The 24,071-nt window shown below is 46.0% G+C and overlaps 1 protein-coding gene across 1 annotated transcript in view; it reads right to left on the reverse strand.

Moving 5' to 3' along the window:
* Positions 1-23,689, reverse strand: part of LOC123754662 (glutamate receptor ionotropic, delta-1-like) — a 225,621-nt gene extending 201,932 nt beyond the window's left edge. Inside the window, exons 1-2 of the mRNA XM_069326882.1 lie at positions 23,671-23,689; positions 22,573-22,701 (exon numbers count right to left, since the gene is read on the reverse strand). Coding sequence (XP_069182983.1) covers positions 22,573-22,701; positions 23,671-23,689 — 148 coding nt within the window. The remainder of the gene's footprint in view (positions 1-22,572; positions 22,702-23,670) is intronic.
* Positions 23,690-24,071: the final 382 nt, after the last annotated feature.

Genomic DNA, 24,071 nt, shown 5'->3' on the forward strand with positions numbered 1-24,071 from the left:
CGGATCTCTTGTCCTTTGGTCACAATTTTAAGCTCCATCATGTAGTCAAAGACTAGGACACAATGGTCACTAGCTCCTAGTGGTATTTCATGTTCCAACTGCTCGATGTCTTCTACATTCTGAGTGAAAATGAGATCTAATAGGCTGGGCGTATCCCCTCCTCTTTCCCTAGTATCTTCTTTCACATGCTGTGTTAGGAAATTCCTGTCAATAACGTCTACCAGCTTCGCTTCCCAGGTCTCCTCCCCGCCATGGGGATTCTTCGTTTCCCAATCTATCTCTCCGTGATTTAGGTCCCCCATGACCAGCAGCTTCGCTCTCATTCTATGCGCTAAAGTTGCTGCCCTCTGCAGTTCATCTATACATGTCTTGTTGCTGTCCTCGTACTCCTGCCTGGGCCTTCTACTGTTTGGTGGGGGATTGTAGAGTATCAAGATTACAATCTTCTTCCCATCCACTGTCAGAGTTCCATGTATGAAGCTCGTGCTTTCATTGGTACCCGGATTTTCCAGCTCATCAAACTTCCATTTCCACTTTATTAGTAGTGCCACTCCTTCTCCCTGTCACTGTGTCCTTTCTTTTCTTATCACCTGGTACCCCTCTGGAAAGATTGCATCCGAGATCATGCCATTTATTTTAGTTTCCACTATTGCCACTATGTCTGGGTCTGCCTCACTAACTCTTTCTTTTATCTCTTCTGCTTTATTGGCTACCCCATCAGCATTGGTGTACCAAACCTGGAGACTCTTCTTGGAAACTCGGGTGTCAGAGTTCCCCCTTTCACCAGGGGTCTGGGGGGAACTGGGGGGTGTCTGGGGGGCAAGTGGGGGCTGTGGGGGTGAGTGGGTGGGTGCTAGGGGGGTGCCTGGGAGTGCCTGGTAGGCGAATGGGGTCTGGGCATCTAGGGGGGTAGGAAGGGCATAATGGGTCTGAAAGTTAGGGGTCTGAATAGCATAGGGTGGTTGAGAAATAGAGTGAGACTGAGAGTCAGATAGAGGTTGAGAGGTTGGGGGGGAGAGGGATACTGAGGGCGGAGGGCTGAGATGAGAATGGAGCATGGGTGCTGGGAGTGGAAGAGAGGGTATGTTAGTTAGGGGGGAATCGGGGGTAGGTGGGGGTTTTGGGGTAGAAGAGGGGAAGAGGGAGATGGGGGAAGGTGTTAGGGGGTCACAAGGTGGGGGGTTAAATGTGGGCTGGAGGTGCATAGGAGGGGTGAGGGTTGGGTGGGGTTTGGGGGTGAGTGGAAGAGGGGTGCAGTGGAAGCTGGATGGAGTAGATGGAATTGAAGTCAATGGGGTAGAAGGGGCAGGGGAGTAGGAAGGGGTAGTTGGGGAGGGGGGATGGGAAGGTGGGTTTGGGGAGGGCATGGCTTGACCCTGTGTGTGTGTGTGTGTGTGTGTGTGTGTGTGTGTGTGTGTGTGTGTGTGTGTGTGTGTGTGTGTGTGTGTGTGTGTGTGTGTGTGTGAGTGTGTGCAGAGAAGAGGGGAGAGGGGGAGAGAGGAAGGAGAGGGGGAGAGAAGAAGGAGAGGAAGGAGAGAGAGAGGGGGAGAGAGGAAGGAGAGAGAGAGGGGAGAGAGGAAGGAGAGGGGGAGAGAAGAGAGAGGAGAGGGGGAGAGGAAGGAGAGAGAGAGAGAGAGAGAGAGAGAGAGAGAGAGAGAGAGAGAGAGAGAGAGAGAGAGAGAGAGAGAGAGAGAGAGAGAGAGAGAGAGAGAGAGAGAGAGAGAGGAGAGAGAGAGAGAGAGAGAGAGAGAGAGAGAGAGAGAGAGAGAGAGAGAGAGAGAGAGAGAGAGAGAGAGAGAGAGAGAAGAGAGAGAGAGAGAGAGAGAGAGAGAGAGAGAGAGAGAGAGAGAGAGAGAGAGAGAGAGAGAGAGAGAGAGAGGAGAGAGAGAGAGAGAGAGAGAGAGAGAGAGAGAGAGAGAGAGAGAGAGAGAGAGAGAGAGGAGAGAGAGAGAGAGAGAGAGAGAGAGAGAGAGAGAGAGAGAGAGAGAGAGAGAGAGAGAGAGAGAGAGAGAGAGAGAGAGAGAGAGAGAGAGAGAGAGAGAGAGGAGAGAGAGAGAGAGAGAGAGAGAGAGAGAGAGAGAGAGAGAGAGAGAGAGAGAGAGAGAGAGAGAGAGAGAGAGAGAGAGAGAGAGAGAGAGAGAGAGAGAGAGAGAGAGAGAGAGAGAGAGAGAGAGAGAGAGAGAGAGAGAGAGAGAGAGAGAGAGAGAGAGAGAGAGAGAGAGAGAGAGAGAGAGAGAGAGAGAGAGAGAGAGAGAGAGAGAGAGAGAGAGAGAGAGAGAGAGAGAGAGAGAGAGAGAGAGAGAGAGAGAGAGAGAGAGAGAGAGAGAGAGAGAGAGAGAGAGAGAGAGAGAGAGAGAGAGAGAGAGAGAGAGAGAGAGAGAGAGAGAGAGAGAGAGAGAGAGAGAGAGAGAGAGAGAGAGAGAGAGAGAGAGAGAGGAGAGAGAGAGAGAGAGAGAGAGAGAGAGAGAGAGAGAGAGAGAGAGAGAGAGAGAGAGAGAGAGAGAGGAGAGAGAGAGAGAGAGAGAGAGAGAGAGAGAGAGAGAGAGAGAGAGAGAGAGAGAGAGAGAGAGAGAGAGAGAGAGAGAGAGAGAGAGAGAGAGAGAGAGAGAGAGAGAGAGAGAGAGAGAGAGAGAGAGAGAGAGAGAGAGAGAGAGAGAGAGAGAGAGAGAGAGAGAGAGAGAGAGAGAGAGAGAGAGAGAGAGAGAGAGAGAGAGAGAGAGAGAGAGAGAGAGAGAGAGAGAGAGAGAGAGAGAGAGAGAGAGAGAGAGAGAGAGAGAGAGAGAGAGAGAGAGAGAGAGAGAGAGAGAGAGAGAGAGAGAGAGAGAGAGAGAGAGAGAGAGAGAGAGAGAGAGAGAGAGAGAGAGAGAGAGAGAGAGAGAGAGAGAGAGAGAGAGAGAGAGAGAGAGAGAGAGAGAGAGAGAGAGAGAGAGAGAGAGAGAGAGAGAGAGAGAGAGAGAGAGAGAGAGAGAGAGAGAGAGAGAGAGAGAGAGAGAGAGAGAGAGAGAGAGAGAGAGAGAGAGAGAGAGAGAGAGAGAGAGAGAGAGAGAGAGAGAGAGAGAGAGAGAGAGAGAGAGAGAGAGAGAGAGAGAGAGAGAGAGAGAGAGAGAGAGAGAGAGAGGAGAGAGAGAGAGAGAGAGAGAGAGAGAGAGAGAGAGAGAGAGAGAGAGAGAGAGAGAGAGAGAGAGAGAGAGAGAGAGAGAGAGAGAGAGAGAGAGAGAGAGAGAGAGAGAGAGAGAGAGAGAGAGAGAGAGAGAGAGAGAGAGAGAGAGAGAGAGAGAGAGAGAGAGAGAGAGAGAGAGAGAGAGAGAGAGAGAGAGAGAGAGAGAGAGAGAGAGAGAGAGAGAGAGAGAGAGAGAGAGAGAGAGAGAGAGAGAGAGAGAGAGAGAGAGAGAGAGAGAGAGAGAGAGAGAGAGAGAGAGAGAGAGAGAGAGAGAGAGAGAGAGAGAGAGAGAGAGAGAGAGAGAGAGAGAGAGAGAGAGAGAGAGAGAGAGAGAGAGAGAGAGAGAGGGGAGGGGGAGAGAGAGAAGAGGGGAGGGGGAGAGAGAGAAGAGGGGAGGGGGAGAGAGAGAAGAGGGGAGGGGGAGAGAGAGAAGAGGGGAGGGGGAGAGAGAGAAGAGGGGAGGGGGAGAGAGAGAAGAGGGGAGGGGGAGAGAGAGAAGAGGGGAGGGGGAGAGAGAGGGAGGGTTGGGAGAGAGAGGGAGGGTTGGGACAGCGAGGGAGAGCGAGGGAGGAGAGGGAAAGAGGAGGAGAGAGGGAGAGGGGGGAGCAAGAGGGAGAGAGGGGTAGAGAGAGGGGAGGGGGTGAGATAGAGAGGGGGAGAGAGAGGGAGGGAGAGAGGTAAAGGAGGAGACAGTGGGAGAGAGAGTGGGTGCGGGTGCGTGTATTCTGTGGTGTGGTGTGTGTGGGAGTAAATGGGGGATGCGTTGGTAACTAGGGGGTGGGAGGGGAGCGGAAATGGTCACTTCTGGTCAGGTGTGTGTGTGTGTGCATGTATTTGTAGTCAGTCTTGGAGAGGGGGGAGTGGGAGTGGGGGGGAGTGGGAGTGGGGGGAGTGGGAGTGGGAGTGGGGGGGAGTGTATTGGGTTAGTGAGATGGGGGGTAAGAGAGGGGGTAGAGTATGAGTGAGGTCTTATCCCTTTTCCACAAAGGTGTTAATCCTTTCCACCCTGACTGAACGTTTGTGTGTGTGTGTGCGTGTGTGTACTCATCTAGTTGTACTCACCTAGTTGTGCTTGCGGGGGTTGAGCTTTAGCTCTTTGGTCCCGCCTCTCAACCGTCAATAAACAGGTGTACAGAGCCTGAGCCTATTGGGCTCTATCATATCTACACTTGAAACTGTGTATGGAGTCAGCCTCCACCACATCACTTCCTAATGCATTCCATTTGTCAACCACTCTGACACTAAAAAAGTTCTTTCTAATATCTCTGTGGCTCATTTGGGCACTCAGTTTCCACCTGTGTCCCCTAGTGCGTGTGCCCCTTGTGTTAAACAGCCTGTCTTTATCAACCCTGTCGATTCCCTTGAGGATCTTGAATGTGGTGATCATGTCCCCCCTAACTCTTCTGTCTTCCAACGAAGTGAGGTTTAATTCCCGTAGTCTCTCCTCGTAGCTCATACCTCTCAGCTTGGGTACTAGTCTGGTGCCAAACCTTTGAACCTTTTCCATTTTAGTCTTATGCTTGACTAGATATGGACTCCATGCTGGTGCCGCATACTCCAGGATTGGTCTGACATATGTGGTATATAATGTTCTGAAAGATTCCTTACACAAGTTTCTAAAGGCCGTTCTTATGTTAGCCAACCTGGCATATGCTGCTGCTGTTATCCTCTTGATATGAGCTTCAGGGGACAGGTCTGGCGTGATATCAACCCCCAGGTCTTTCTCTCTCTCGGACTCTTGAAGTATTTCATCTCCCAAGTGATACCTTGTATCTGGTCTCCTGCTTCCTACCCCTATCTTCATTACATTACATTTGCTTGGATTAAACTCTAACAGCCATTTGTTCGACCATTCCTGCAGCTTGTCCAGGTCTTCTTGAAGCCTCAAGCTGTCCTCCTCTGTCTTAATCCTTCTCATAATTTTGGCGTCGTCAGCAAACATTGAGAGGAATGAGTCTATACCCTCTGGGAGATCATTTACGTATATCAGAAACAGGATAGGTCCAAGTACAGAGCCCTGTGAGACTCCACTGGTGACTTCACGCCAGTCTGAGGTCTCACCCCCACTGTAACTCTCTGCTTCCTATTGTTTAGGTACTCCCTTATCCACTGGAGCGCCCTACCAATTACTCCTGCCTGTTTCTCCAGCTTATGCATCAACCTTTTATGGGGTACTGTGTCAAAGGCTTTGAGACAGTCCAAAAAAATGCAGTCCGCCCACCCTTCTCTTTCTTGTTTAATCTTTGTCACTTGATCGTAGAATTCTATCAATCCTGTAAGGCAAGATTTACCCTCCCTGAACCCATGTTGATGGGTTGTCACGAAGTCTCTTCTCTCCAAATGTGTTACTAGGTTTTTTCTCACAATCTTCTCCATCACCTTTCATGGTATACAAGTTAAGGACACTGGCCTGTAGTTCAGTGCCTCTTGTCTGTCACCCTTTTTGTATATTGGTACTACATTAGCTTTCTTCCATATTTCTGGTAGGTCCCCCGTTTCCAGTGACCTACTATACACTATGGAGAGTGGTAAGCAAAATGCTCCTGCACACTCTTTCAATACCCATGGCGAGATTCCATCCAGCCCAACAGCTTTTCTCACATCCAGCTCCAATAGGTGCTTCTTGACCTCATCTCTTGTAATTTCGAACCTATCCAAGGTCACCTGGTTTGCTGCCACCTCTTCTAGCGCCGCGACATCTCCCTGTTCTATTGTAAAGACCTCCTGGAACCTTTTGTTGAGTTCTTCACACACCTCTTTGTCATTCTCTGTGTACCTGTCCTCGCCCACCCAAAGTTTCATCACCTGTTCCTTCACTGTTGTCTTCCTCCTGATGTGACTGTGTAGTAGCTTGGGTTCGGTCTTGGCTTTATTAGCTATATCATTTTCATACCTTTTCTCAGCTGCTCTTCTCACACTGACATACTCGTTCCTGGTTCTCTGGTATCTCTCTCTACTTTCTGGTGTTCTGTTATTATGGAAGTTCCTCCATGCCCTTTTGTTCAGCTCCTTGTGTGTGTGTGTGTGTGTGTGTGTGTGTGTGTGTGTGTGTGTGTGTGTGTGTGTGTGTGTGTGTGTGTGTGTGTGTGTGTGTGTGTGTGTGTGTGTGTGTGTGTGTGTGTGTGTGTGTGTGTGTGTGTGTGTGTGTATGCACCTAGTTGTGTTTGTGGGGGTTGAGCTTTGCTCTTTCGGCCCGTCTCTCAACTGTCAATCAACTGTTTGCTAACTATTTTTCCACACCACACACACACACCCCAGGAAGCAGCCGGTAACAGCTGACTGACTCCCAGGTACCTATTTACTGGTAGGTAACAGGGGCATTCAGGGTAAAAGAAACTTTGCCCATTTGTTTCTGCCTCGTGTCGGTATGAATGTGTATGTGTCGTATGTGTCGGTATGTGATCGTGGTCCGTACCACTCTAGGAGGTAAGGGAGGGGAGGGAGAGGGGTGCCCCACTCACCCACCCTGTTTACAAAACAGTTCGGCTAAATTCTCACCCTCATTTGTACACACCGCTCCTAGTACAGTTCACGGCTCCAATGTGGTCTGCTGGTCCGTGGTGAGAACCTCATGTCTATGTGGTCGTCTGATGCTGCTAAGTATGTACAGCTCTGGAAGCTACGTGTGGGGGTGTGGACTGAGGAAGTGTGTGGAATTGTCAATTGATTGATTGATGATGACTGTCACCTGCCTGGGAGGGTTTAATGCGAACACAGACCACTCAAGCATCAGGGCACGACATGGAGAAGCCCCATCGCTCCTAGTACAGTTCTCCTACATTGCGTTATGTGGTCTGCCTGCTGCTATGTGCCGGTGTGAGCTGTGTCAGGAGTATGGTACGCGGTATTGCTGTCACTCCCAGCAGTGTGGTGGTGGTGTTGGTATGTGGTATGGCCTGCTATGTGGCTGGAGGAGGGGGGGGGGTGGTGACCACATGTGGTCATGTAGTGTCACTCCTCAGAGCTATGTGGTAGACATGACCCGCATATTCTTAGCGCTCTGGAAGCAGTGGAGGGGGAGGGGGTGCTGAACTTCCCTCCAGTCTGTCATGAAAACTAATCACCCACGGAGACCGACACCAGAGGCCGAGAATTGGTAAAAATAATATATACACTACATAAAACAGACACCAGAATGAGAGACCCGCGCTATCAGTCAAAGCTTTCGCCTGCTCCCCTCCCTTCCTTCTCCCCTTAACTACTCATTTAAAAAAAAAAAATCTCCTAGGCTGGTCCTTCTACGGGATGGAGACCTTCCCTCTACGCCCTCAACATACCTTTCTTAATCCTACATACAATTATTATTTTTATTAACTATTTATATATATATATATATATATATATATATATATATATATATATATATATATATATATATATATATATATATAACTACTTACACTGCTTAACTCAATGCTATCTACACTTATGCGTAGTGTCGGGGAGTCGGTCGGCCAAGCGGACAGCACGCTGGACTTGTGATCCTGTGGTCCTGGGTTCGATCCCAGGCGCCGGCGAGAAACAATAGGCAGAGTTTCTTTCACCCTATGCCCCTGTTACCTAGCAGTAAAATAGGTATCTTGGTGTTAGTCAGCTGTCACGGGCTGCTTCCTGGGGGTGGAGGCCTGGTCGAGGACCGGGCCGCAGGGACACTAAATAGCCCCGAAATCATCTCAAGATAACCTCAAGATAAGATGCTACACACCTATTCCCTTACTTACACCTTCTACCTCCTTTTACCCCTTGGACTCACAACGTCCCTGTGATTTGTATCCCGTCCGCCCATTTTGCATCCCGTTCAGACATTTTGGGATCACGTCCGCGCGTTTTGGGATCACGTCCGCCCATTTTTCCATCACGTCCGGCACATTTTCATCTACTACTATTGCTCACCTGTTCCTATACTTTCACTTTTACCCTACATGACCCACATCATCCCGCATGCCGCAACCCGTCCCACACCACGCTATCACACAAAGACACCGCCTGCTCCCCTCTCCCCCTTTCCCCTCCTTCTCAGCCCATACCCATCTTAAGAGCCTGGTCTCCTTGACTGCTATGTGTATCCCATGCAGTTGTGTTTACAAAAAAATTATGATTTGTTATAATAATAATATTGAGCCTCCCACCCCCAACATGACCCTCTCTCAAGTGACGCGAGGCCTCCGGCCACGTGTCCACTACGCGCCAAAACACTCGGGGAATCACCACAGATCCCACTGGGACTTCTCCTCCCCTCTTTCCCCTACACACCCAATATACCTACATGACCCACAACGTCCCATACATTTTACCCTCTGTGACCCACAACGTCCCCCCTGACGCAACCCGTCCCATTCTACGGACTCCCACACCCAATTTTGACTAGGACCGAGTTCGATCCCTGAGGTTCTCCTCAGGTTGGTTTGGGACGGTTCTAGTCCTCGACTTCACTACTTATACATAACAAAAAACGGAACCATTACTTTGACCAATGTTTCCATCCGTAATGCCATGAGGCATTAAAATTCAGGTTTATTACTTGTACACTAACATCAGAACACGACCCAATCACTTCAGAAGACGACCCACTATCCTTAGAACACGACCCACTATATCAGAACACGACCCACTGTATCAAAACACGACCCACAAATCTCAGAACACACCTCACTATAACAGAACACGACCTACTAACATCAGAACAAGATCCACTATATCAGAACACGACCCACTAACCACACAACACGAACCAATATATCAGAACAGGAAACACTAACATCAGATCACGATCAACTAACATCAGAACACGACCCACTAACATCAGAACACGACCCACAAACATCAGAACACGACCCACTTACATCAGAACACGACCCACTAACTTCTGAACACGACCCACTAACATGAGAACACGACCCACTATATTAGAACACGACCCACTAACCTCAGAACACGACCATTTATATCAGAACACGACCCACCATATCAGAACACGGCCCACTAACGTCAGAACACGACCAACTATATCAGAATTCGACCCACTAAACTCAGAACACGACTCACTATATCAGAACACGACTCACTAACAACAAAACACGAACCACTAATACCAGAACACGACTCACTAACCTCAGAACATGACCCACTAACCTCAGAACAGGACCCACTAACCTCAGAACACGACCCACTAACCTCAAAACACGACCTACTAAGCTCAGAACACGACCCGCTATATCAGAACACGACCCACTAACACCAGAACACGACCCCAAAATATTAGATCACGACCCCAAAATATTAGATCACGACCCACTAACCTCAGAACACGACATACTAACCTCAGAACACGACCTACTTACCCCAGAACACGTCCCGCTATATCAGAGCACGACCCAATAACCCCAAAACACTTCCCACTAACCTCAGAACACGACCAACTATATCAGAATTCGACCCACTAAACTCAGAACAAGACTCACTATATCAGAACACGACTCACTAACAACAAAACACGACTCACTAACCTCAGAACATGATCCACTAACTTCAAAACACAACCCACTACTCTCAGAACACGACCCACTAACCTCAGAACACGACCCGCTAAACTCAGAACACGACCTACTTACCTCAGAACACGTCCCGCTATATCAGAACACGACCCAATAACCCGAAAACACTTCCCACTAACCTCAGAACACGACCCATTATATTAGAATACGACCCACTAACACCAGAACCTGACCCACTATCCTCAGAACACGACCCCACAATATTTGATCACGACCCACTAACCTCAGAACACGACCCACTAACCTCAGAACACGACCAACAATATGAGAACACGACCCACTAACATCAGAACACGATCCACTAACAACAGAACATGACCCACTAACCTCAGAACACGAGCCACTAACCTCAGTACACGACCCACTAACATCAAAACACGACCCACTATATCAGAACACGACCCACTAACCTCAGAACACGACCCACTAACATGAGAACACTACCCACTAACCTCGAAACACGAACCAGTAACCTCAGAACACGACCCACTAACCTCAGAACAAGACCAACTAAGATCCGAACTCGACCCACTAACCTCAGAACACGACCCACTAACATTAGAACACGGCCCACTATACAAGAACACGACCCACAAACATCATAACTCGACCCAATAACCTCAGAACACAACCCTCTATACCAAAACACGACCCACTAATATCAGAACACGACCCACTAACATCAGAACCCGATCCCACTAACATGAGATCACGACCCACTAACCTCATAACACGAACTATAACCCACAGAACACGACTTAATACCTCGGAACACGACCTACTAAGTCAGAACACGACCCAATACCCTCAGAACACGACCCACTAACCTTAGAACAAGACCCACTATATCAGAACACGACCCACTGTATCAAAACACGACCCACTAGCCTCAGAACATGAACCAATATATCAGAACACGAACTACTAACATCGGAACACGACCAACTAACATTAGAAAACGACCCAATAACATCAGATCCGACCCACACATACATCAGAAAACGACCCATTAACAACAGAACGCGACCCACTAACATATGAACACGACCCACTAACATCAGAACACGACCCACTACATCAGAACACGACCCACTTACCTCAAAACAGGACCATTTATATCAGAACACGACCCACTTACCTCAGAACACGACACACTAACCTCAGAACACGGCTCACTATATCAGAACACGACCCACTATATCAGAACACGAACCACTAATCTCAGAACACGACCAATTATATAAGAACACGACCCACTAAACTCAGAAAAAGACCCACAATATCAGAACACGACCCACTAACAACAGAACACGACCCACTATCAACAGAACAAGACCTAATAATACCAGAACACGACCCACTAACCTCAGGACATGACGCACTAACCTCAGAACACGACCTACTAACCTCAGAACATGACCCACTAACACCAAAACACTACCCACTAACCTCAGAACACGACCCACTATATTAGAACACGACCCACTAACCTCAGAACACGACATACTAACATCAGACCACGACCGACTAACATCAGAACACGACCCACTAACCTCAGAACACGACCTACTAACATCAGAACACAATCCACTATATCGGAAAATGATCCACTAACCTTAAAACACGACCAACTAACCTCAGAACAAGCCCTACTCTATCAGAACACGACCTACTAACATCAAAACACGACCCACTAACCACAGAACTCGACCCACTAACCTTAGAACAAGACCCACTATATCAGAACACGACCCACTGTATCAAAACACGACCCACTAGCCTCAGAACATGAACCAATATATCAGAACACGAACTACTAACATCGGAACACGACCAACTAACATTAGAAAACGACCCAATAACATCAGATCCGACCCACACATACATCAGAAAACGACCCATTAACAACAGAACGCGACCCACTAACATATGAACACGACCCACTAACATCAGAACACGACCCACTACATCAGAACACGACCCACTTACCTCAAAACAGGACCATTTATATCAGAACACGACCCACTTACCTCAGAACACGACACACTAACCTCAGAACACGGCTCACTATATCAGAACACGACCCACTATATCAGAACACGAACCACTAATCTCAGAACACGACCAATTATATAAGAACACGACCCACTAAACTCAGAAAACGACCCACAATATCAGAACACGACCCACTAACAACAGAACACGACCCACTATCAACAGAACAAGACCTAATAATACCAGAACACGACCCACTAACCTCAGGACATGACGCACTAACCTCAGAACACGACCTACTAACCTCAGAACATGACCCACTAACACCAAAACACTACCCACTAACCTCAGAACACGACCCACTATATTAGAACACGACCCACTAACCTCAGAACACGACATACTAACATCAGACCACGACCGACTAACATCAGAACACGACCCACTAACCTCAGAACACGACCTACTAACATCAGAACACAATCCACTATATCGGAAAATGATCCACTAACCTTAAAACACGACCAACTAACCTCAGAACAAGCCCTACTCTATCAGAACACGACCTACTAACATCAAAACACGACCCACTAACCACAGAACTCGACCCACTAACATCAGAACACTACCAACTAACCTCAGAACACGACCCACTATATCAGAACACGTCTCACTATATCAAAACACGACCCACTAACTTCAGAACACGGCCCACTATATCAGAACACGACCCACTAGCCTGAGAAGTCGACCCACTAACATCAGAACACTATCCACTAACCTCAGAACTCGATCCACTAACATCAGAACAATACCCACTAACATCAGAACACGACCAACTAGCCTCAAAACACGAACCAATATATCAAAACACGAACCACTAACATCAGAACACGACCAACTAAGATTAGAACACGACCCAATAACGTCAGAACACGACCCACACATACATCAAAAACGACCCACTAACATCAGAACGCGACCCACTAACATATGAACACGATCCACTAACATCAAAACACGACCCCCTATATCAAAACACGACCCACTTACTTCAGAACACGACCATTTATAACAGAACACGACCCACTAACCTCAGAACACGACCCACTAACCTCAGAACACGACCCATTATATCAGAACACGACCCAACATAGCAGAACATGAACCACTAACCTCAGAATACGACTAATTATATAAGAACACGACCCACTAACCTCAGAACACGACCCACAATATCAGAACAAGACCCATTAACAACAGAACACGACACACTATCAACAGAACACGACCCAATAATACCAAAACACGACCCAATGACCTCAGGACATGACACACTAACCTCAGAACACGACCTACTAACCTCAGAACACGACCCACTAACCTCAGAACACGACCTACAAACCTCAGAACACGACTAGCTGTATCAGAACACGACCCACTAACAACAGAACACTACCCACTAACCTCAGAACACGACATACTAACATCAGATCACGACCGACTAATATCAGAACAAGATCCACTAACCTCAGAACACGACCCACTAACATCAAAACACGATCCACTAACAACAGAACACAACCTATTAACCTAAGAAAACGACCCACTAACCGAAGAACACGACCCAATAATATCAGAACACGACCCAGTACATCAGAAAACGACCGTTTAACCTCAGAACACGACCCAATGTCCTCAGAACACGATACACCAACATTAGAACATGACTCACTAACCTCAGAACACGACCCACTATATCAGAACACGACCCACTAGCCTCAGAACACGAACCAATATATCAGAACACGAACCACTAACATCAGAACACGAACCACTAACATTAGAACACGACCCAATAACATCAGAACACGACCCACTAACCTCAGAACACGACCGACTAACCTCAGAACATGATCCACTAACCTCAGAATACGACCTACTAACATCAGAACACGACCCAATGTCCTCAGAACACGATACAATAACATTAGAACATGACTCACTAACCTCAGAACACGACACACTAATATCAGAACAAGACACACTATCATCAGAACACGACCCACTAACATCACAACACGACACACTAGCATCAGAACACGAACTACTATATCAGAACACGACCCACTAACATCAGATCACGACCCATTAACATCAGAATACGACCCACTAACCTCAGAACTCGACCCACTAACATCAGAACACGACCACTCTAGCAGACCACGACCCACTAACCTCAGAGCACGACCCACTATCAGAACACTACACAATAACCTCAGAACACGACCCATTAACCTCAGAACACGATCCACTAACCTCTGAACACGACCAACTATATCAGAACACGATCCACTAACATGAGAATGCGACCAACTACATCAGAACACGACCCACTATCATTAGAACACGACCCACTAACCTCAGACCACGACCCACTAACCTCAGAACACGACCAACTATATCAGAACACGACCCACTAACCTCAAAACACGACCCACTATATCTGAACACGACCCACTAACATTAAAACACGACCCACTAACCTCAGAAAACAACCCACTAACCTTAGAAAATGACCAACTAACCTCAGAACACGCCCTACTATATCAGAACACTTCCTACTTACATCAAAACCCGACCCACTAGCCTCAGAACACGACCCATTAAATTCAGAACACGACCCACAATATCAGAATACGACCCACTAACAACAGAACACGACACACTATCAACAGAACACGACCCAATAATACCAGAACACGACCCACTAACCTCAGGACATGACGCACTAACCTCAGAACACGACCTACTGACCTCAGAACACGACCCACTAACCTCAGAACACGACCTACTAACCTCAGAACACGACTTGCTATATCAGAACACGATCCACTAACAACAGAACTCTACCCACTACCCTCAGAACACGACCCACTATATTAGAACACGACTCACTAACCTCAGAACACGACATACTAACATCAGATCACGACCGACTAACATCATAACACAACCCATTATATACGAAAATGACCCACTAACATCAAAACACGGCCCACTAACATCAGAACACTATCCACTAACCTTAGAACACGACCCCACTATATCAGAACACGACCCACTGTATCAAAACACGACCTACTAACCTCAGAGCACGACCCACTATATCAGAACACGAACCACTAACATCAGTACACGAACCACTAACATTAGAACACGACCCACTAACATCAGAACACGACCCACATATACAGCAGAACACGACCCACACATACATCAGAAAACGACCCACTAACATCAGAACGCGACCCACTAACATATGAACACGACCCACTAACATCAGAACACGACCCACTGTATCAGAACACGACCATTTATATCAGAACACGACCATTTATATCAGAACACGATCATTTATATCAGAACACGACCCACGTACCTCAGAACACGACCCACTAACCTCAAACACGACCCACTATATCAGAACACGACCCACCATATCAGAACACCAACCACTAACCTCAGAACACGACTCGCTATATCAGAACACGAACCACTAACACCAGAACACTACCCACTAACCTCAGAACACGACCCTCTATATTAGAAAACGACCCACTAACCTCAGAACACGACATACTAACATCAGATCACGACCGACTAACATCAGAACACGACCCACTAACCTCAGAACACGACCCACTAACATCAGAACACAACCTACTAACCTAAGAAAGCGACCCACTAACCTCTGAACACGACCCACTAACATCAGAACACGATCCACTATATCAGAAAACGATCGTTTAACCTCAGAACACGACCCAATGTCCTCAGAACACGATACACTAACATTAGAACATGACTCACTAACCTCAAAACACGACACACTAATATTAGAACACGACACACTATCATCAGAACACGACCCACTATCCTCACAACACGACACACTAACATCAGAACACGAACAACTATATCAGAACACGACCCATTAACATCAGAACACGACCCATTAACATCAGAACACGACCCACTAACCTCAGAACACGACCCACTATCAGAACACGACACACTAACCTCAGAACACGACCCAATAACCTCAGAACAGGATCCACTAACCTCAGAACACCAACAACTATATCAGAACACGATCCACTAACTTGAGAAAGCGACGAACTATATCAGAACACGACCCACTATCATTAGAACACGACCCACTAACCTCAGATCACGACCAACTAACCTCAGAACACAACCACCTATATCAGAACACGACCCACTAACCTCAGAACACGACCTACTATATCAAAACACGACCCACTAACATCAAAACACGACCCACTAACCTCAGAACTCGACCCACTAACATCAAAACACTACCCACTAACCTCAGAACTCGACCCACTCTCATCAGAACACTACCAACTAACCTCAGATCACGATCCACTAACCTCAGAACACGACCCACTAACCTCAGAACACGACCCACTAACCTCAGAAGTCGACCCACTAACATCGGAACACTATCCACTAACCTCAGAACTCGACCCACTAACATCAGAACACGACCCACTAACATCAGAACACGACTTACTAACCTCAGAACACCGCCCACTATTCCAGAACACAACCCACAAACATTATAACACGACCCAATAACCTCAGAACACAACCCTCCATACCAGAACACGACCCACTAACATCAGAACCCGACGCCACTAACATGAGAGCACGACCCACTAACCTCAGAACACGACCTATTACCCTCAGAACACGACTTATTAACCTCAGAACACGACCTATTAACGTCAGAACACGACCCACTATATCAGAACACGACCCACTAGCCTCAGAACACGAACCAATATATCAGAACACGAACCACTAACATCAGAACACGCCCCACTAACATTAGAACACGACCCAATAACATCAAAACACGACCCACACATACATCAGAATACGACCCACACATACATCAGAAAACGACCCACTAACATCAGAATGCGACCCACTAACATATGAACACGACCCACTAACATCAGAACACGACCCACTGTATCAGAACACGACCATTTATATTAGAACACGACCATTTATATCAGAACACGACCCACTTTCCTCAGAACACGACCCACTAACCTCTGAACACGACCTACTACATCAGAACACGACCCATCATATCAGAACACGAACCACTAACCTCAGAACACGACCTACTAACCTCAGAACACGACATACTAACATCAGATCACGACCCATTAACCTCAGAACACGACCCACTAACATCAGAACACAACCCACTATGTTGACCAGGCCACACACTAGAAATTGAAGGGACGACGACCCATTCTCAATCGACTTGAGAATGGTCCAGGACGGACCGAAACGTCGTCGTCCCTTCAATTTCTAGTGTGTGGTCTGGTCAACATACTTCAGCCACGTTATTGTGACTCATCGCCTGCACAACCCACTATATCGGAAAATTACTCACTAAACTCAGAACACGACCCACAAACATCAGAACACAACCCACTATATCGGAAAATTACTCACTAACATCAAAACACGACCCACTAACATCAGAACACGATCCACTAACAACAGAACACAAACTACTAACTTAAGAAAACGACCCACTAATCTCAGAATACGACCCACTAACATCAGAACACTATCCACTATATCAGAAAACGACCGTTTAACCTCAGAAGACGACCCAATGTCCTCCGAACACGATACACTAACATTAGAACATGACTCACTAAGCTCAGAACACGACACACTAATATCAGAACACGACACACTATCATCAAAACACGACCCACTAACCTCACAACACGACACACTAACATCAGAACACGAACTAATATATCCGAACACGACCCACTAACATCAGTACACGACCCATTAACATCAGAATACGACCCACTAACCTCAGAATTCGGCCCACTAACATCAGAACACCACCACACTATCAGAACACGACCCACTAACCTCAGAACACGACCCACTATCAGAACACGACACACTAACCTCACAACACGACCCATTAACCTCAGAACACGATCCACTAACCTTTGAACACGACCAACTATATCAGAACACGACCCACTAACCTCAGAACACAACCCACTATATCAGAACACGACCCACTAACATCAAAACACGACCCACTAACCTCAGAACACGACCCACTAACATCAAAACACGACCCACTAACCTCAGAACCCGACCCACTAACATCAGAACACAACACACTATATCGGAAATTGACCCACTAACATTAAAACACGACCCACTAACCTCAAAACACGACCCACTAACCTCAGAAGACGACCCACTAACCTCAGAACAAGACCCACTAGCATCAGAACACGATACACTAACATTAGAACACGACCAACTAACCTCGGATCACGCCCTACTATATCAGAACACGATCTACTAACATCAAAACACGACCCACTAACCGCAGAACTCGACCCACTAACATCAAAACACTACCCACTAACCTCAGAACTCGACCCACTAACCTTAGAACACGACCCACTATATCAGAACACGACCCACTGTATCAAAACACGACCCACTAACCTAAGAGCACGACCCACTATATCAGAACACGACCCACTATATCAGAACACGACCCACTAGCCTCAGAACACGAACCAATATATCTGAACACGACCCACTAACATTCGAACACGACCCAATAACATCAGAACACGACCCACATATACATCAGAACACGACCCAAACATACATCAAAAAACGACCCATTAACATCAGAACGCGACCCACTAACATATGAACACGACCCACTAACATCAGAACACGACCCACTGTATCAGAACACGACCATTTATATCAGAACACGAACATTTATATCAGAACACGACCCAATTACCTCAGAACACGACCCACTAACCTCAGAACACGACCCACTATATCAGAACACGACCCACCATATCAGAACACGAATCACTAACCTCAGAACACGACTCGCTATATCAGAACACGACCCACTAACACCAGAACATTATCCACTATCCTCAGAACACGACCCACTACATTAGAACACGACATACTAACATCAGATCACGACCGACTAACATCAGAACACGACCCACTAACCTCAGAACACGACCCACTAACATCAGAACACAACCCACTATATCGGAAAATGACCCACTAACATCAAAACACGATCCACTAACATCAGAACACGATCCACTAACAACAGAACACAACCTATTAACCTAAGAAAACGACCCACTAACCTCAGAACACGACCCACTAACATCAGAACACGATCCACTAACATCAGAACACGACCCATTAACATCATAATACGACCCACTAACCTCAGAACTCGACCCACTAACATCAGAACACCACCACTCTATCAGAACACGACCCACTAACCTCAGAACACGACCCACTATCAGAACACGACACACTAACCTCAGAACACGACCTATTAACCTGAGAACACGGTCCACTAACTTCAGAACACGACCAACTATATCAGAACACGATCCACTATCATTAGAACACGACCCACTAACCTCAGACAACGACCCACTAACCTCAGAACACGACCAACTTTATCAGAACACGACCCACTAACCTCAGAATACGACCCACCATATCAGAACACGACCCACTAACATCAAAACACGACCCACTAACCTTAGAACACGACCAACTAACCTCAGAACACGCCCTACTATATCAGAACACGACCTACTAACATCAAAACACGACCCACTAGCCTCAGAACACGACCCACTAACATCAAAACACCACCCACTAACCTCAGAAGTCGACCCAATAACATCAGAACACTATCCACTAACCTCAGAACTTGATCCACTAACATCAGAACACTACCCACTAACCTCAGAACACGACCAACTAACCTCAGAACACGAACCACTATATCAGAACACGACCCACCAACATCAAATCACGACCCAGTAACATCAGAACACGACCCACTAACCTCAGAAGACGACCCTCTATATCAGAACTCAACCCACTAACATCAGTACACGACCCAGTAACCTCAGAACTCAACCCAATAACATCAAAACACTACCCACGAACCTCAGAACACGATCAACTAACCTCAGAACACGATCTACTATATCAGAACACGACCCACTAACATCAAATCACGACCCACTAACCTCAGAACACGACCCAGTAACATCAGAACACGACCCACTAACCTCAGAAGACGACCCTCTATATCAGAACTCAACCCACTAACATCAGAACACTATCCACTAAACTCAGAACACGACCCACTAACATCAGAACACTACCAACTAACCTCTGAACACGACCCACTAACCTCAGAACACGACCTACTAACCTCAGAACAAGACCCACTAACATAACATCAGAACTCGACCCATTAACATCAGAACACGATCCACTAACCTCAGAACACGACCTACTAACGTCAGAACACGACCCACTAACATCAGAACACGACCCACTAACCTCAGAACACGACCCACTAACCTCAAAACACGACCCACTAACATCAGAACTCGACCCATTAACATCAGAACACGATCCACTAACCTCAGAACACGACCCATTAACATCAGAACACGACCCATTAACATCAGAACACGACCTACTAACCTCAGAACACCACCAATTAACATCAGAACACGACCCACTAACCTCAGAACACGTCCTACTAACGTCAGAACACGACCTACTAACGTCAGAACACGACCCACTAACATCAGAACACGACCCACTAACCTCAGAACACGACCCACTAACCTCAGAACACGTCCTACTAACCTCAGAACACGACCCACTAACCTCAAAACACGACCTACTAACCTCAGAACACGACCTACTAACTTCAGAACACGACCCACTAACCTTAGAACATGACCTATTAACTTCAGAACATGACCTATTAAGTTGACAAAACCACACACTGGAAATTGGAGAGAAAAGTTTTCGGTCCGTCCTGGACAACATTTGTTGCATCAGGATCTGAGGGTTGGTACAAGAATTCAACCAACTACGAACCACTTAGTTTGATGAAAGGGAGCAGTAGAACAACAGAAGTTCACTTAAATCGCATCAGGCTTGGATCCCCATGTGCATGGGAAATAGGCTTTCAGGTTCCGGAAGATGAGAGGAAATGTTAGCACTGTGGAGAAATGCCCGACAGACCACTGGAACATTATTTAACACAGTGCACAGTTACACACTCATTAAGATTTAAACTTAGATTCAATAGATTAGAAGAGGTTAAACATATCGGACAGAATCTTACTGAAGCGACCATGCGAGCCATAAATACTAATACTCCATCCACGTAAAACAGAAACAAGCAACACTTAGTGGGCCAGCCAGAGCCTTGGGGCCTACGCAGGAATATCCCTACAAAAAAAAAAAAAATATCAAGTCGACAGTGAGGAGACAAAGGGGGCAAGTGCATTAAGTAGGTTAGAGAAAGGTGAGGAGATGGAAATCTTAGAAGACGATAAGAGTAAGGCAAAAGTTACGGAAGGAATGGTGTAATAAAGAGTGTAATAACAGGAATAAGAAAGGGGTCGTAAGACAAAACAACTTAAAGATAAATAAAGTTAAACGGAAGGGGTAGCCTTACGGTAGGTTACGTTTGTTAGAAGGTTTAGAACATTTGAGTATATACTGAGAAAGGGAAGAGTCAACAGCAACAAAGCCAGGACTCAGGCTCATGTTGGGTAGGTTGTATATCAGAGCCGATTCGACAAGAAGGAGTGCGTATAGAGTAGAGGCAGAAAAGATTATTTTAGAGGAAGACTAATCAATAGGATGATCAGAATCCATTACATGACAGAAGTGAGTATAGTTTGTGTCTGCAGACTTAACACTTCTTTTGTGTTCCTTAAGTCTGTCATTTAGTGTACGGCCAGTTTCACCAAAGTATTGGAGATGACAAGACGAACAGGAAATAGAGTAGACACCATCAGCATTAGAAGCAGGAGGAGCAGTGTGAACTAGATTGCTACGATGAGTGTTTGTTAGTTTGTCGAAAGACGAGTTTTATGCCAAGAGGACTGACCTAACATAAGCCTACTCTTCCTTTTATCTTTCTTTCTTTTTTTTTCTTTCCTTCTGTAGCTTTTTCCTTGCTCTCTTATCGTCCTCTAAGATTTAAGAGATCTCCTCACCTCTCTCTTGCCTACTTAATGCACTTACCTCCCTCGTCTCATCACAATCGACTTGATATTTGTCCAGGACGGACCGAAACGTCGTCGTCTCTTCAATTTCTAGTGTGTGGTTTGGTCAACATTTTTCAGCCACATTATTATGACTCATCATCTACATAAGCTACTAAGATTCCAATAATGACCTCAGAACACGACCTGGTAATTAACTCACACTCAGGTTATCAGTTCCTGCTGTTTGTACGAGGGTGAAGTGTGTACAGGAACGCTGAACATTTTATAAGGAGAGAAAGACAATTTACTGAGGGGTTAATAGTTATTCCTACTGAATTGTTAATTTTGAGCATAATTTTTTTTAAAGGTGCTTTCTAAGAGTCAATTGACTTGTCCGAAAGCTTTTCAAACCTACCTTTAAACTAGAGCTAATTAAAAGGTTAGACTGGTTTATTAGACGTGGGGTTGTCACAGGTATGCGATGTAAATTACATGATGCTAGAGGATACTCATGTGATATTTTTCGACCGCAGCTGTTTTGACGGTCAGTCTGGAGATTTCGTAACCATAAAAGCGCAATAAATTGATTAATTAAACGAAGGTTTTGAACAGTACCTCCCTGTTCAAAACAAGGAGGTACTGTTCAAAACTAGCATTGATAGTTTACCTTGGAAGAGGTCGTCCCAAGGAAGGTCGGGTGAGTAGACGTTCAAGTTGTGGAGAAGTTGGACGTCCGGGTCCCCGTTGTTGCAGTACAGACACCGCCGGTACACCCTCACACCCCCGTCTGTTGATGCTGTATGTGTGATCACGAACAATAAATATTATAATAAAATAAAATATATATATATATATATATATATATATATATATAAATATATATATATATATATATATATATATATATATATATATATATATATATATATATAAATATATATATATATATATATATATATATATATATATATATATATATATATATATATATATATATATATATATATATATATATATATATATATATATATATATATATATATATATATATATATATATATATGTCGTACCTAGTAGCCAGAACGCACTTCTCAGCCTACTATGCAAGGCCCAATTTGCCTAATAAGCCAAATTTTCCTGAATTAATTGTTTTTCGACTACCTAACCTACCTAACCTAACTTTTCGGCTACCTAACCTAACCTAATCTATAAAGATAGGTTAGGTAGGGTTGGTTAGGTTCGGTCATATATTTACGTTAATTTTAACTCCAATAAAAAAAAATTGACCTCATAAATAATGAAATGGGTAGCTCTATCATTATATTAGAAAAAAATTAGAGAAGAGATGTGGTACTGGAAGCAGTTCGAACAAGCTTTCCTTCTCTACTCCCCTTCGTCTCAGCAGGGTACAGTAGGGAATCGACGCTGCTGTTTGGGGAACATGAAATTGTTTCTGCAGAAGGTGTCCAGCAGGGAGACCCACTTGCCCCTTTTCTTTTTTGCATGGCTGTTAAAGAGGTCACAAGCAGGTTGACCAGCGAACTCAACATCTGGTTCCTGGACGATGGCACCCTGGCAGGGACACAGGAGTCCCTGCTAGAAGATCTACAGCTGGTGAAATCTAAGGGAGAGGAGTTAGGACTCACCCTAAACCCATTAAAGTGTGAAATCATCTCATCTAGCCAACCAACCATAGATGCAGTGCGAACCATATTGCCAGGAGCCCAAGTGATCGCTCCCACCGACAGTGTGCTGCTAGGGGCACCTCTGGGCTCGAGCGCCATTGAGGTAGTCCTCGAAGAAAAGCTGAACGACCTGAGGAGGATGGAGGGAAGAATAGGGGCTTTGGACGCCCACGATGCTTTGTACCTTCTCACAAGGTGCCTGGCTTTGCCCAGACTGACCTATTTCCTAAGGTGTGCTCCCTCCTTCGACAGCCCAAAATTAACAGAATATGACACACTCCTAAGGTCAATAACCGTGAAAGTGTTAAACCTCTCCCTGCAAGATGACCAATGGGACCAAGCAACGCTCCCAGTTAGACTCGGGGGAATAGGTATTCGCAAGGCGACACAGTTAGCATTGCCAGCATTCTTATCTTCGACCAGTGCAACAGGTGAATTAGTTAAGGAAATACTACCGGAACACCTAAGAGACTCCAATGGG

This window comes from Procambarus clarkii, chromosome 18 (genome assembly GCF_040958095.1).
Source record: "Procambarus clarkii isolate CNS0578487 chromosome 18, FALCON_Pclarkii_2.0, whole genome shotgun sequence".
NCBI lineage: Eukaryota > Metazoa > Arthropoda > Malacostraca > Decapoda > Cambaridae > Procambarus > Procambarus clarkii.